A 12915-nucleotide genomic window follows, 5' to 3' on the forward strand; every position below is an offset into this window, starting at 1 on the left:
TATTTGCACAAGGAGTATTCATACATACAAAAATAAAAGAAACTAATTCAATGCAATAATAATACATCTTCAACAATAATAGTGGTTGAGTGGTTACCGCACATGCCACATAATGGTGATGTCCCCTGTTTGATTCCAACAAGGGACCTTTGCTGCACGTCATTTCCACTGCTCTCTCTCTCTCTCTCTCTCTCTCTCTCTGTCTCTCTCTCTCTTAGAGCCCTAGGACAAAGTCCTCATAGCAGGCAGAGGATAGGGTGCCTGGGGCGCGAAAGGTTTGGGGGGGGGGGGGGGAAGGGAGTGTATCCCAGGGAGGGGTGCTTAAATGTGGGTGCGCAGGTGAGGATGGAGGGAGAGGCTGGTGGAGGTCTGGAGGAGGCAGTGAAGCTCAACCTACGGCCGACAGAGAGTGATGCAGCCCAGCCTGAGAGGAAGAGACAGAGAGGGAGAAGAGGAAAGGCAGAGTTTAAAAAGTGAAAAAAATGACAAATTACAAATATACAAAGTACCAACATACATGACAGGATCCCAGGACCATGAAGCTCAAAGCAGAAGAAAGTGTTTTACCCCTGCAGTGGAGTATGGCTGACCTTCACTTTGGGTGGAAAGTCCAAGCTATCTGTGACCCTGTTCCATAAATAAATGAATAAAAAAGGAACTTCTGGCTACATTATTGACTTGATGCACTTTACATGAACCAACACTGACCCTGGTATTATAGTTATGCTGAGTATGGACCATTGTTATCTGAGACCACAATTAAAAGAGCGTATCCATTGATAATAAACCATATCCATTGATAATAGACCAATTAATGAATGAAACTAGTGCCAGCGTCAGCAACACCATAGAAACTGACTTGATGCAGGATTGCTTAATAGGCTACACACATCTGTGTGAAAATATGACAGTGTGTTTAAGGTCTTAACAACAAATTAAGTACAACACGTTAACATGTTTGTCTTCCACATTTGAATGTCAAGTCAAGTCAAATTTATTTATATAGCCCAATATTACAGATCACACATTTGCCCCGAGGTGCTTTACAATCTGAGGGCAGCTGGAAGCTTTTACTTTATTTTATTCACTTATTTTATTGTGTTGTAAATCTAATTTCTTAGTTTTACTTTTTCTCCCCCTCTTATCAATTTTGTTATCTGTTTTTTTCAATCTATTTTATCTAGTTTATATCACTCTGTTTTATTATCCAATATCATTTTAAAATGTATATAATTATATTTCTTCTGTGCATTAGCCTCAAATTGTTTTACTGTTTGTTGTGTACACTTATTTTGTCTTACTTGTGACTGGTGAATCAAGCCAATAAGAAGCTCTTTGAATTGCTCTTATCTGTGGTTGATTAACTGAATGTACACCTCTTATCTCCTTCAGTTAAGAGTTTGAGGTAGCCACTGGTCAGTACAACTTTGGCAGATACAGTATGTGTGCAAACTTAAGCTACTGTTTATTGTGATGTATTACTCAGCAGAAGGTTTCCTCAAGAATGTACTTCTCATATTATACCTCGGAGTACAGATAATTTGTAGTAAACTGCCTTAATGTAAAATAAAAAGTATGGCCTTTTAACAGCTAGGGAATGATAGCTAAACAGATGAACTTTCATCTTTGGTTAAACATTAACTTTAATAATGTGTGTAAGACTCCTCTGGGTCCAATTTCACAAATGCCAATAAAACAGCATGTGCTTTTATGTAGTACAAATGCTCAAAAATATTCAGACCAAACCATCACAATCCAGCTTTTACAGCTGATAATCAGGACTGGTGAATTTCAGAATTGTATGTGTCAAGTATATTCACAAAATATATAGTATGAAAGACAGAAAGAGAACACCATGTAATTCAACCCATTTACTGTCTGAATGAATAGACAAAAGCCTGTCAGTTGTTTTTTGCCTGACAACACTGACATTATTTTGGCAACACAGTATATCTAACTCTGATTACAACAAGACAAATAGTCTGGTTTTTAAATGAAGCTTCTTTAAAATGGAGCTTCTTCGTGTCTTCATATGCTACAGAATAGTCAGTGGATTTGTATTTATGTATTGCAGTGCAGTAATAGTGCTCTCCATGGCCCTGGATAAGAATAAGTAAGTACAGATAATAAATGTATGGATGGTAATGATACAACTGGGGGCTTTTTTTAGGTCACATTTATGCATTTGAGCAGAAAGTTATCATATAAGCACTCTCCCAACAGATTATGGCTAACACTTTTCCACAGACCAATGTAACCAACATGAAAAAGTACACAAAGGTCCCAACATGCTTTTCTTCACCTCATTTTCTTACCATTTTAATCGCATCTTGGGAACAGCGTATATAGATTTGTTTCTGATCGCAGCCCCTCTAGTGTATGGTACTAATGAAGGGCACATAATGTTCTGGATTTTAAAAAGCTCCAGAGGTTTTTTCCAATATATATTCTTGGACAAGGGCATTCAAACAACATAAAACACATTCTTGTGGAAATATATTGTTAAAGGACTGAAGATATTTCCCCTCTGTGAATGGGGGATTTGAAGATATTAATCAAAGAAGAACCAGAGGGCAAAATATACCACTGTCTCTTAACTATAGTATTTAAAAGCAAGCAAGATATTATTTCATCTATTGCTTGACGTATAACTGAGTAACTTAAAAGCAGCAAAGTGGAGACATTGAAGCATATTGATAAAAAGAAAGTTGTAGTCGCCCAATCATTTATATACAGTGTCTCCCTCAACCCATTTTGACCTTGTACTTTCTCTCAAGTTGTTCCGCAACTTTCTCCACACCTTCAGTCCAATTTTACGTTTTAGATCACTGAATTATGAGTGAGTAGGCTGTGTAATGAGTGATACCATGTGTTCAATGCACCAGCTTGGCCTGTATGGCTCCACTTTGCTTTTTTTTCTTTTTTTGTCCCTGTGCATGTAATAGTGTGATGGATTTCTTACACCTGTGGTAGAGTATTGAGAATAAAGACCAAAAAGTTCCCCTCAGAAAAACGAGAGCATTAGAGAGACATACAAGCAATTCCATATAGAAAAAGCTTAGGCCTGTAACTGTTTATGCTCTATTCCCCTACTGCTATTAAGGTGGGAAGAAAATAGACTGAGGAACAGGATATTGAGTGTGCAAACCTTTTCTTCTTTTAGGTCATACTGATGCCCGCAGGCCTAAACTGATACATTCACACAAATCCTTAGGAACCAACAAAAATGTGTACAATTTCTGTACTAAACCCAACCATGTGGATCCATCTATTTAAAATGATGTGCTAATAAATCCCCATTGGCTGACAGGAATAGACAGGCAGCATGTCTCACAGTATGTGGCCTCACTACTCTAAACTAAGGCAGCAGATGGTGTTGACGAATTGCTGTCTCTGTTAGATAATGATACACCTAAAACAGAGTGGAGTTATTGCAGAAATTGGCCAACCAATCCTGTAAGTGGGCAGTGAGCAAGTTTGCTATAATTACTGACAACTACATTTCAACATTTTATCATATTACTAATTACTGGCAACAAACTGTAGACTTCTTCTTAAGTTTCAATAAGTGGCTGTAGCCAAGAGAAGACAAGCATCATAAATCACCTCACCAGATTTACATACACATTCCCAAACTTTGTATAGGTGTGATGTACAGTCTGCAAAGAAAACACTGCTATATTTCTGTTACTTCATGCTTTATTGAGTTTATGTCCTTTATTGTGTGTTCATACATTAAAATAGTCAGGTCAAAGTATTCATTTTTGTACTGCATTTAAAATATCAACTATACTAGTTCATAGTCAGTACAAGGTAGGTTAATTTAATATATGGTGCTTTCCCTTCTACTTAGATAAAGATTTGCTAGATAACAGAAAAATGTGTCATGTATGTTCTTTTTTTTAATATGATCATTAGAAAAAGTTTGTAGTTCAGTGTAGCACATGTTGATTAAACTGTGCACACTTCAGGTGAGTAATAATATAATATTGGACAAAATGTCTTGCTGGTATGTACTGTATATCAACTCATTCATTCGCCCATTATATTGTACATCCCATCAAGTGTACAAATCATGTTACGGATTGCATCACTCAAACTTCCAGCAGAGAAAAAAAACTGGCTGTGGCTTCCCATGTATGCACAATGCAGATACAAGTCTTGTCCTCTCAGTCACTGCAGGGGGGTACAAAAGTTCACCTATGACTAATCGGTTTAGATAAATCCCAGAAAGCACAGGAATCAGGAATCTGCAGGTTTATATGCACATATATATAGCTGGAGGGCTGATGTCAGACTATAACTTAAGCCAGACTCAGCAAGGGGGAAGGAAATGGCACCGTTGTATTTGTCTAGATGGGATCACAGAGTCTTCCTTGGCAGAGGATGAGAAGCTAGCAGGCAAAAAAACTATGGACTGAAACAAAACGTATCCCTTAGATTCTAATTTGGTGCACAGCCTCCACTCAATGAGGGCCTCTGTGGTCAGCCAGACACCTGCATGGTTTCGACGTGTTGGCACTTGTGCTTTCACGGATCTTTTACAATACTTCAAAGTCTGGAGAGCTGAGGCCACTTCACCAACTAATGCATGCCAATGCTAGCAAGTTTTCTGTTCATATCAGCACTCACAGTCTCTGTAGGCACACATTCAATTCAATTCAATTTCTCACACTGATGCTGTCTGTGGAATTACAATTTACAGGGTTGAGACATTCATTTTATATTGTCAGAGAATGCACACAACCATTGAGTGCATTAATGTCTCAACTCCACCAGGTGGAGCCACAACTGCCACCAGAGACCTAAAACAAGCTGCTCTGTTTTCCCAATTTGTTGTCAAACCAAGACATTTATAGTGTTATCTATCTTCTTTACAACTTCACATGAGCTAATCTGCAGTATCTCATAGTTTTACTTCAGCATGCATTGGAAAAAGTTACACTGCTGTCTTAAGAAAGAGGAAGCAGATGGTTATTAATTCTCTAGTAAGCACATTCCATCTTGTGGGTGCTGCAGCTGGCAGAAAAGTGCACCCGTAGTGTACTGGTGAAGAAACATGCCACATAACTGCAACATCAACGGTTTCAACTAAGGCGAAGGCACTTTATTGCATGCTGTTCCCCATCTCCCTCTGCTGTCACTATGAAAAGCATCAATGACTGCATGTGTGACAGGGCTTTGAAGGTTTATTTGTACAAAAAGCATTCAATGGTCTTTTCATTCTCAGAGCAAGGGGTAATTGTCAGGAGCAGAACATGTTCATGATTTACTCTACCCTGAAGTTTCTCCATTTAAACTGTTACATCACCCCACTGTTTTATTTCATAATCTTGGGATACCACATCACCAGTTTAATTCAAGTCAGATATTTTAGTTGCACATCATACTTCTCTCTCTGACTCTATTATCCTAGCCATTAAAAGGAAAAATGTCCCAAAAAATCAGCTTTAAATGTAACCAGTTAAAGTCTCTTTTGCTTTTTTCCTGACCTCTGCTGATGGAGTTCTTAAATTGGCAAATCCCAACATTCCCGTTGTGATGCCTTGTGAACAGAAGTTTAAAACCAAAAGAGATCAGTAAAACAAGGTGTCATCTTTGTATCAAGTCTAGTAGCATACTGTGAATCTGCAGGTGCAGGTGTTCAAGACTTGTAAAATGTTCACTCATATGACATACACTCATCAGTTCTCATATAGTAATTCATTATATTCCATACATGTTCCCTTTTTAAAACAGAAGAATGTGTCACACATTGAACTCAGTGTTTTCTTGGATGTGTATAATTCAGTAGTGTCACAAACCAGCAGAGGCAAAAATATCATCTATGTCATCTATAGTCTTGCTTGTTTGGTTGTCTTCTGAAGCTCCAGACACTGATAACTCAGTCATTTTCCTTTGTCTCTTAATCTGTTTCTTTTTGATGCCAACGCTGACTGTACGAGACTTCAATCGCCTCCTGAGTGACTGAAAACGAGTCCTCAAGTGAACATTTCTCCTCGTTGGAGCAGAAGGCCGACAGGTGTTTGGCACTGACCCTTGAGGAGAGAAAGCCTTGCAAGCCTCTTCTCTGAAGGTCCGCAATTTCCGCTGGACACTGAGAATGAGGACAAATGATAAAAACATGCACAGTCAGTATTGCACAGTGTTCATTTTTCCCCAAACAACTCTATATTTTTGTTGTTCTTACTTGTAACCTGCAGCCTCGAGGCATTTCATCCGTTGGCACTTTAAACGCATGTAGGATAAAAGGCGTTTTTCCTTTTCCATCTTTTGGGATTTGCACCACAGGCTCATTTCTTCGAGATGTGTCGCCATGTCTGTGAAAGTAGCAGCTTCTCTTACTTGTTTCTTGAACATTTTTTTCTTCTCAGCTTTGTGTGATTCCTGTGGGACAGACTTGCCCTTGGGTACCAAAATTATGTAATCATTAGTGAGGTAACAACACTTGGTAATAAATATACATATAGTAATTCATAGGATTCACTCACGTACCTCTGTAAAATTCCTGAAAATCTTCAAAAAAGGCTTCATGTCAGCATCATGAACCATATCTGAAAAAACAAACAAACAAAAACATCTGTAAGGTAAATGCTTAATGAATGCTTTACTCTGACAGGTAAATGAGATGAAAGAAAGAGAAAAAGAAGAAAGAGGAAAGAATTGGATTTGATGAAGAAACCAATCACAAAAGCAACCTTGCATTAAAATGTAAATACAAAAGCTCCTCACCTCTTTCAATCGCAACACCAAGGTCTTCTTTAACCTTCCTTGCCTGTTGCTGCTTATTGACTGTAAAAGAAGGGTTCTTCCTCTGCTGCGTCTTGCGGTCTTTGGCATGGGGATTTTGTGTTAGCCGTTTGGTCAATAGTATTGCAAGAGAGGGACCCAGGAACTGAGCCATATCTTGTGGCAGGGAGAAGTCTTTAAGGTAGGGCATGGGCTGCAGGCGGGCTACTTCTCTAAGGAACTCCAGGAGCTGCTGATACAGAGTTGACAGACTGGCCAGGACCCCACGGAAAATCACCCTGATGGAGCAGAAAGACAGGTGGATTTAGACTGCAGAAGCTGTTTCTTAACAACACAAATCTATCTACTTCAAATAAGTAAAAAAAAAATAATCTTACAGCAGTTTGGAGCCAACATACAGAGTCATAATTCAGCTTTCACTCACATTTATAGTATAAGGTGTTTTAGACGAAAATGGCAATGAGCACTCACCAGAGTCGACTGAGCAAGCTGGTTATCACCACATTCAAGATAACAAACTCCTCCCATTTCATCTGCTGCTTAGTGAGTCTGATGCAAATGTTAAAGGACAAACCTGTTACGTGGCATCAAGAAGACCAAAACTATCAAGTTTAAGTCAGACAAAGAAATCCACATGTGCAAAAAAATTATTAGATCTTCGGTGATTTTTAATCAATTAGTGCCATCACTGGAAAGGATACACAAAAGCTCTACTGCAGCGATTCATGGTGCAGCTCATTAGGTTTGCAGCTCCCAGCACTTTGAGACAGAGCCACTCCAGCATGGGTTGACTGGGGACATCACACTCACCAGCCTTGATGCTCAGTTCTCTAAAAACACAAACACACACACACACACACACACCATTATAGCTAATAAACAGATAATCTTGTCAGGGAATGTTTCTGGATAAGAGTTACTGACTCTGTCACATATGAGAATACACACTTTTTTTATTAAATACCAAATCATTTTGAAGATAAGGCACCAATAGAATAGAACATTTTCTTTCTTTTAATTGTACATTTATAATGTCTTAAATTCAGGACAAGTCTAACCAACTACATCTGTCCCAAACTGATGTGAAAGATTGGAGCCTGAGCTCATAACAACATACTTTATCTGATCTGTATCATCTAATTGAAGCCTGATGAAGTCCCACAAGTGAATGTCATAAACTGCAAAGTCAAACCTTTCTACCTACCTTTGAATCCTATTGGGACACAGATCTATCAGTTCCTGAAGAGCAACATCGAACTTCATGTTCTTCAGTCTGTTTATGCATTGTTCAACCTGTAAGAAAGGTAAAAGTGGATAGGTGACATGTTTCCCATCACCAGGATTAAAACAGATCCACTATCACACGTCCTGCAGTGGTCAGCTGTATTACCTTTCTCCACACTCCTCACCTGCTTTAAGCCTTTGAACGTCTTGTTGCCTCTATAGCTGTTATTAAGGATGTACAGCAGCTCGTAGAGAACCCTTATCTCTGTTTGAAGAAGCTCACTGTGAATAAGCTTGAGGACCTTCTCGTTTTCCACCAAAAGGGCTTTCACATTTACATCTGGGAAAACAGCAACACCATTCAAACATTAAGATACTGACAAAAAAGTTTCATCCAAGTTCCCTCTCCCACGTGGGTTGCAGCAGGCGACATTTACAGTGTTTTTAGTGCTCAAACACCACGAAACAAAGTCAACATGTTCAGCTAAGTAGCACATGAGCAATGCATCATACCTGTTTTGTGGGTAAAATGTATACGGACAGTAGAAACAGCGCTGGGGAAGGGGAGGTTTACTCTATTCCACGGTTCTCCTGCCATGCCTCTCTGTTGCTCCGCTAAAAACAAGGAAGTACGCTAGCCAATCGGCTTTTGAGTAAGTTTAAACGTCAGAGTCTGTGTCTTAAAGGGACAGCAGCGAGTTTATTAATGAACATTTACAAACCAGCATACATCATGCGTACATGTAACAAATATAAAGAAGAGTAAATGTAAATGTAAAAGAACTATATGAACTATATTTAATCATACAGAGAGGAGTTTCTGTTAATTAGGCTCACCTCATTGATATGATGGGGTGGACACAAAATTAGAAATCACTGTCTGTACTGTATGGTACAGTACATTTCAACAGTAGTACAATCTGGCACATTTAACCCTTACATACTATTCAGGGTCAAATTTGACCAATTTCTTCCCATTTAAAAAGCTGTAAAAACACTGTAACACATTTCTTTTTAGCTGGACTTTTCCTAATGTGACCCACAGTATAAGAAATGGGAACTAAAATGAATCATTTTTTACATTTTTGTGCAGCTGATGACACGCATTTGCAAATGTACATGCATTCAAACGTGTTGCTGTATTCATCATATTCTATAAAAAATTCTCCTGGATCATACAATAGTCAATGTGAATGTGACACTGAATAAATGGATCATTATCATTATCAACTTCATAAATGGAGGATTTGTTGACAATAATTATAATTTTAAAAAGTAAAAGTAGTTTAAACTACTTTTCCCTGGCATGGACAGGATTTGTTTGCCAGTGATTTTATTTTTTACTATCCTAAATATAAAAAGAAAAACAAACCATTTTTAAATTTCTGATCATCCCTTTTTGACCAGAAAAAGAAAAACAGCTCATATTTAAATTGAACCTTTTGTATTTTAAAACGAAAATCAAATGACAATTTGTTTTTTGTTATTCAATGCAAAAAGTAAATCGAATGACAATAAGATACACAGACCTGTTGCACTGAATACATGTATTGTTTAAACTCTTTGCTAAATGCAATAATGTTGGATCTTTGGTCACATAAAGGACAGCAACGAGTTTAGTGGGTTGCATCTTTGTACATAGCGTACAAAAAAGTATACATTATGGGTACATGTGACAAATACAAAGAAGAGTGAATGTAAATATAAAAGAATATAAATATAAATGAACATTAGGGGGATGAGGATCTATCTAAAAAACAAAAACAAATCACAAGCTTTTACAGTTTTAATAGTTAATTTTCATTTTAGGGAGTGTTGAATTGAATAAAAAAAAGCAACTTAACCTCATTGAGTAAAAGAATATTCTTTATTTAACTAGTAGAACAAAACAACACAAAGAAAATCAAAATCTAATCTTTAATCATAAATCAGTCTATCTCTCTCAATTTACGCATCCAGGTGATGACTTGTAAGTTCACTTCATCCAACACCGACTCCTCCGACCTTCCCTTCACCTTCAGCCCATGGCTGCCTCCATTTAGCCAGAAAACCTCGGCTTGAGCCTTCATTTCTTTTATCATCCCATCAAAAAGGCCCTAAAAAAGACAAAAAGCAAAATCATTTGTATGACAAATGTCAACAATAAAACAAAAAGGCATTCATTTCACATGCTGGGATGAGGCACAACTCAGATGGCAAGATAATGATCAAATTATACAAAATAATATCAAATTTGACTTTGTGATCACAACAAAAGTTTCATTAAAGAAAGAAAATAATACATGCAACTGACGATTTCAGCATTTTATAAGCAGCTCATGACTGCTGAAGACAGAAATACATTAATGAAAGAGCCCCCAGCACTTCTCACTCTGTCACACATGTTGTCCTCTGTGCCGGATACAAACAGCAGTGGCATGTGTTCGGGCAGCCCCCTAAGATCTTCACTCCGCTGTCGATGTGCATCTGTCTGTTCTGGGGGGTGCAGGGGAAACGACAGGGAGATCACACCCTGAACAGCATCCTCTGATTCATCGCTCAGTTGCCTGGCTACAGCCGCAGCAGCACGACATCCCATTGACCTGCCTGAGGAGAGGTCGCAGAGTGTTCAAGAGACAAACAGTTTATTTTACATGCACAGTGTTGATATTTCATCCATATACGTGGTCATTTTAAAACCTTTAATGTCATTGCTTGTGCATTTAGTTTTCAAAACTGTAGTTTACCCATTGTGATTTTTTTTTTTAATTTTCTTTTAAAATGTATGTGTGTGTTTATTTAACTTTTCATTCACAACTTGCTTGTTCAGTCTCATTTGTAAGTGGTCTTTTTAAATTACTAATGTGGAAAAAACTAGTTATGGATGTAGTTATTCTCTTGTAAAGCAAATTCATACACACACAGAAACCACTGTTTAACTTGTATGTAAATGAACAGTATATGTGACACATGTATCTATTTCATGTGAATTACAGTAAGCCTGCTATTGCTGCTTACCTCCAATGAATATGTGCTTTATGGTAAACTTCTGCAGAGATTTTAAGTAGTTCTAGGAGAAAAAAACATGTGTAGTAGGTTACTGAAAACAACAAAATGTATTTGTGCTTTACAGTTTGTATGGTTACATGTGTGACAGCTGTCTTTCTTGAATGAATGAATATGCTTACCCACACAGCATGGTAAGCCTTCACTCTATAAGCCAGGTTTAAACCTTTGCATGTAAAACGGAGACAGAGGAAGCCATTTGAGGCCAGAGCGTGAGCCAGAGAAACCAGATGTTTGAAGTTCATGTCTCCTCCAGCACCATGAGTGAGTATGACGGCTGTGAGAGGATGTTCCACGGAGGCAGGGGTGCACAGGGCGGCATCCAGATGCTTTGTCCCAAATGGCACCTTCACTCTGTCCTGAAAGTCAGTGATCAGTAACTAAACACATGACCTAGGACGGTTCTGAGATATTTAACTCTCACCCTACCAACAAATTTAACACACAAGGACTACCGACTGGGTAATAAATTACTGTAAGAAATGGGTTAGGGTTAGGGTTAGAGGGTTAGGGTTAGGGTTAAAAATATTACGTAGTTTCTCCTAAAAATACTACCAGTTCACAAAGACAACAAAAATAAAAATGTTATTATTGTCATTTTAGGAAGATTACATTTAATTTGCATATTACTTGTATTTAATACAAATTGCTTTTATACATTTCCATACACCCTTCAAAATTATCCTACACCCTTGATGCTGTTTTAACTTTAAATTAGGGTTATATGAAATATGAGGTGCTGTGAACCAGAGCTCCAATTCATTGGCATTTTTAAACAGCATTCATTAAAACAGGAACATAAAACAATAATATGGTCATTAGGAACGAATGTATTGACAAATTCATAAAAATTTGGAATAAAGTACAAGTACATGTGAGACATGACACACAATTTACCTCTGGTGTGCAGGATTAAAATTATAGGTCAAAATATTAAGTGAATAATAACGACATGAGTATGCGTTCAAGTGAATTATCCCAGGCGAGAATTCATTTTTTCGATTATTCTGGCACAACATGAACGCCACTCAGTTAATGTTAGTTAGCTGTCTTCTTCACTGCAGAATCTCAGGTGGTTTACATGCACTCTATGATTTTCACCTTTTAATAATTAGAGGTGCTTAAACCACTCTCCGCTCAGACTGCTACTTATATAAAGTTTCTGCTCTTATCGTATATTAAAGGCTCAGTTACTAGCTCGGCATTTACCTCACAAAACTTGTCCATCTCGAGCTGTTCCTTGTCTGATATCCAAAGAGCAGAACACAACTATGAATGACTGACCTCTAGTGTTTCGGGGTCCTCATTGCAGCTTTACTAGGCCTATCTGCTACGGCAATGGTGTAATGCAAGTAAGTACATACTCAAGTACACATTTAAAGCACTTTACTAGAATATTTTAATTTTATGCTACTTTGTACTTTTACTTCACAACATTTCAGAGGGAAATATTGTGCTTACTACATTTATTTGTCACTTATAGTAAATAATAGTTAGATTAAGATTTTCTAGAAAATAATGCATTCTGCTTTTCTTTCTTTTCTAATTGTTTTTAGACAACAATATTTCTACTTTTACTTAAGTAAATAATCTGGATACTTCTTCCACCACTGGCTACCAGCAATAATAACCAACAGAGGCCTCTGGCTACAGGTCATTTTCTACAGAGCAGCAAACATGGAGCTGACAGGGTTTCTTTGCTCTGCACGAGGAATCTTCAGCAGGTCAGCTGCTTGTTGACAATGCAGGTTGGACATACACAGATAGAGATCCTTAAGCCTGAATCTATATTGCATGAAAGACAATAAAACCCTGTTCAATAGCACTTTAAATCTGATCGGACTTTGCATATGTATATAAAACAGTGTATGAAGGAGTAAGAGACAGTTTATACAA

General features: G+C 37.7%; 2 protein-coding genes across 2 annotated transcripts; both read right to left on the minus strand.

The window, feature by feature from the left end:
• Positions 1 to 5504: 5504 nt before the first annotated feature.
• nepro (nucleolus and neural progenitor protein) lies at positions 5505 to 8578 on the minus strand. Its single transcript, XM_053328821.1, has 9 exons — positions 8488 to 8578; positions 8160 to 8314; positions 7955 to 8043; positions 7452 to 7580; positions 7222 to 7299; positions 6733 to 7028; positions 6496 to 6554; positions 6191 to 6405; positions 5505 to 6097 (listed from the first exon to the last, which is right to left on the minus strand). Exons 1-9 carry the CDS (start codon positions 8570 to 8572, stop codon positions 5797 to 5799), a joined length of 1407 nt encoding a protein of 468 aa, XP_053184796.1. The 5' UTR covers positions 8573 to 8578; the 3' UTR covers positions 5505 to 5796.
• A 1315-nt stretch (positions 8579 to 9893) lies between these two features.
• Positions 9894 to 12251, minus strand: tex30 (testis expressed 30). The gene is made up of 5 exons (XM_053328872.1): positions 12229 to 12251; positions 11142 to 11378; positions 10972 to 11023; positions 10346 to 10560; positions 9894 to 10070 (listed from the first exon to the last, which is right to left on the minus strand). Exons 1-5 carry the CDS (start codon positions 12244 to 12246, stop codon positions 9903 to 9905), a joined length of 690 nt encoding a protein of 229 aa, XP_053184847.1. The 5' UTR covers positions 12247 to 12251; the 3' UTR covers positions 9894 to 9902.
• Between the last annotated feature and the right edge of the window lie 664 nt (positions 12252 to 12915).

This window comes from Scomber japonicus, chromosome 11 (genome assembly GCF_027409825.1).
Source record: "Scomber japonicus isolate fScoJap1 chromosome 11, fScoJap1.pri, whole genome shotgun sequence".
Classification (NCBI taxonomy): domain Eukaryota; kingdom Metazoa; phylum Chordata; class Actinopteri; order Scombriformes; family Scombridae; genus Scomber; species Scomber japonicus.

Excerpts from the sequence above, each read along its gene's own strand:
- nepro (XM_053328821.1), bottom strand. The coding sequence starts at position 8,572 with ATGGCAGGAGAACCGTGGAATAGAGTAAACCTCCCCTTCCCCAGCGCT. Across the intron at positions 8,315-8,487 it reads ACATTTTACCCACAAAACAG|ATGTAAATGTGAAAGCCCTT; the intron begins GTATGATGCATT and ends CTGTTTTCCCAG. Across the intron at positions 8,044-8,159 it reads CGTTCAAAGGCTTAAAGCAG|GTTGAACAATGCATAAACAG; the intron begins GTGAGGAGTGTG and ends CCTTTCTTACAG.
- tex30 (XM_053328872.1), bottom strand. Across the intron at positions 10,561-10,971 it reads AAAGCACATATTCATTGGAG|GCAGGTCAATGGGATGTCGT; the intron begins GTAAGCAGCAAT and ends ACCTCTCCTCAG. Across the intron at positions 10,071-10,345 it reads AGGACAACATGTGTGACAGA|GGCCTTTTTGATGGGATGAT; the intron begins GTGAGAAGTGCT and ends TGTCTTTTTTAG.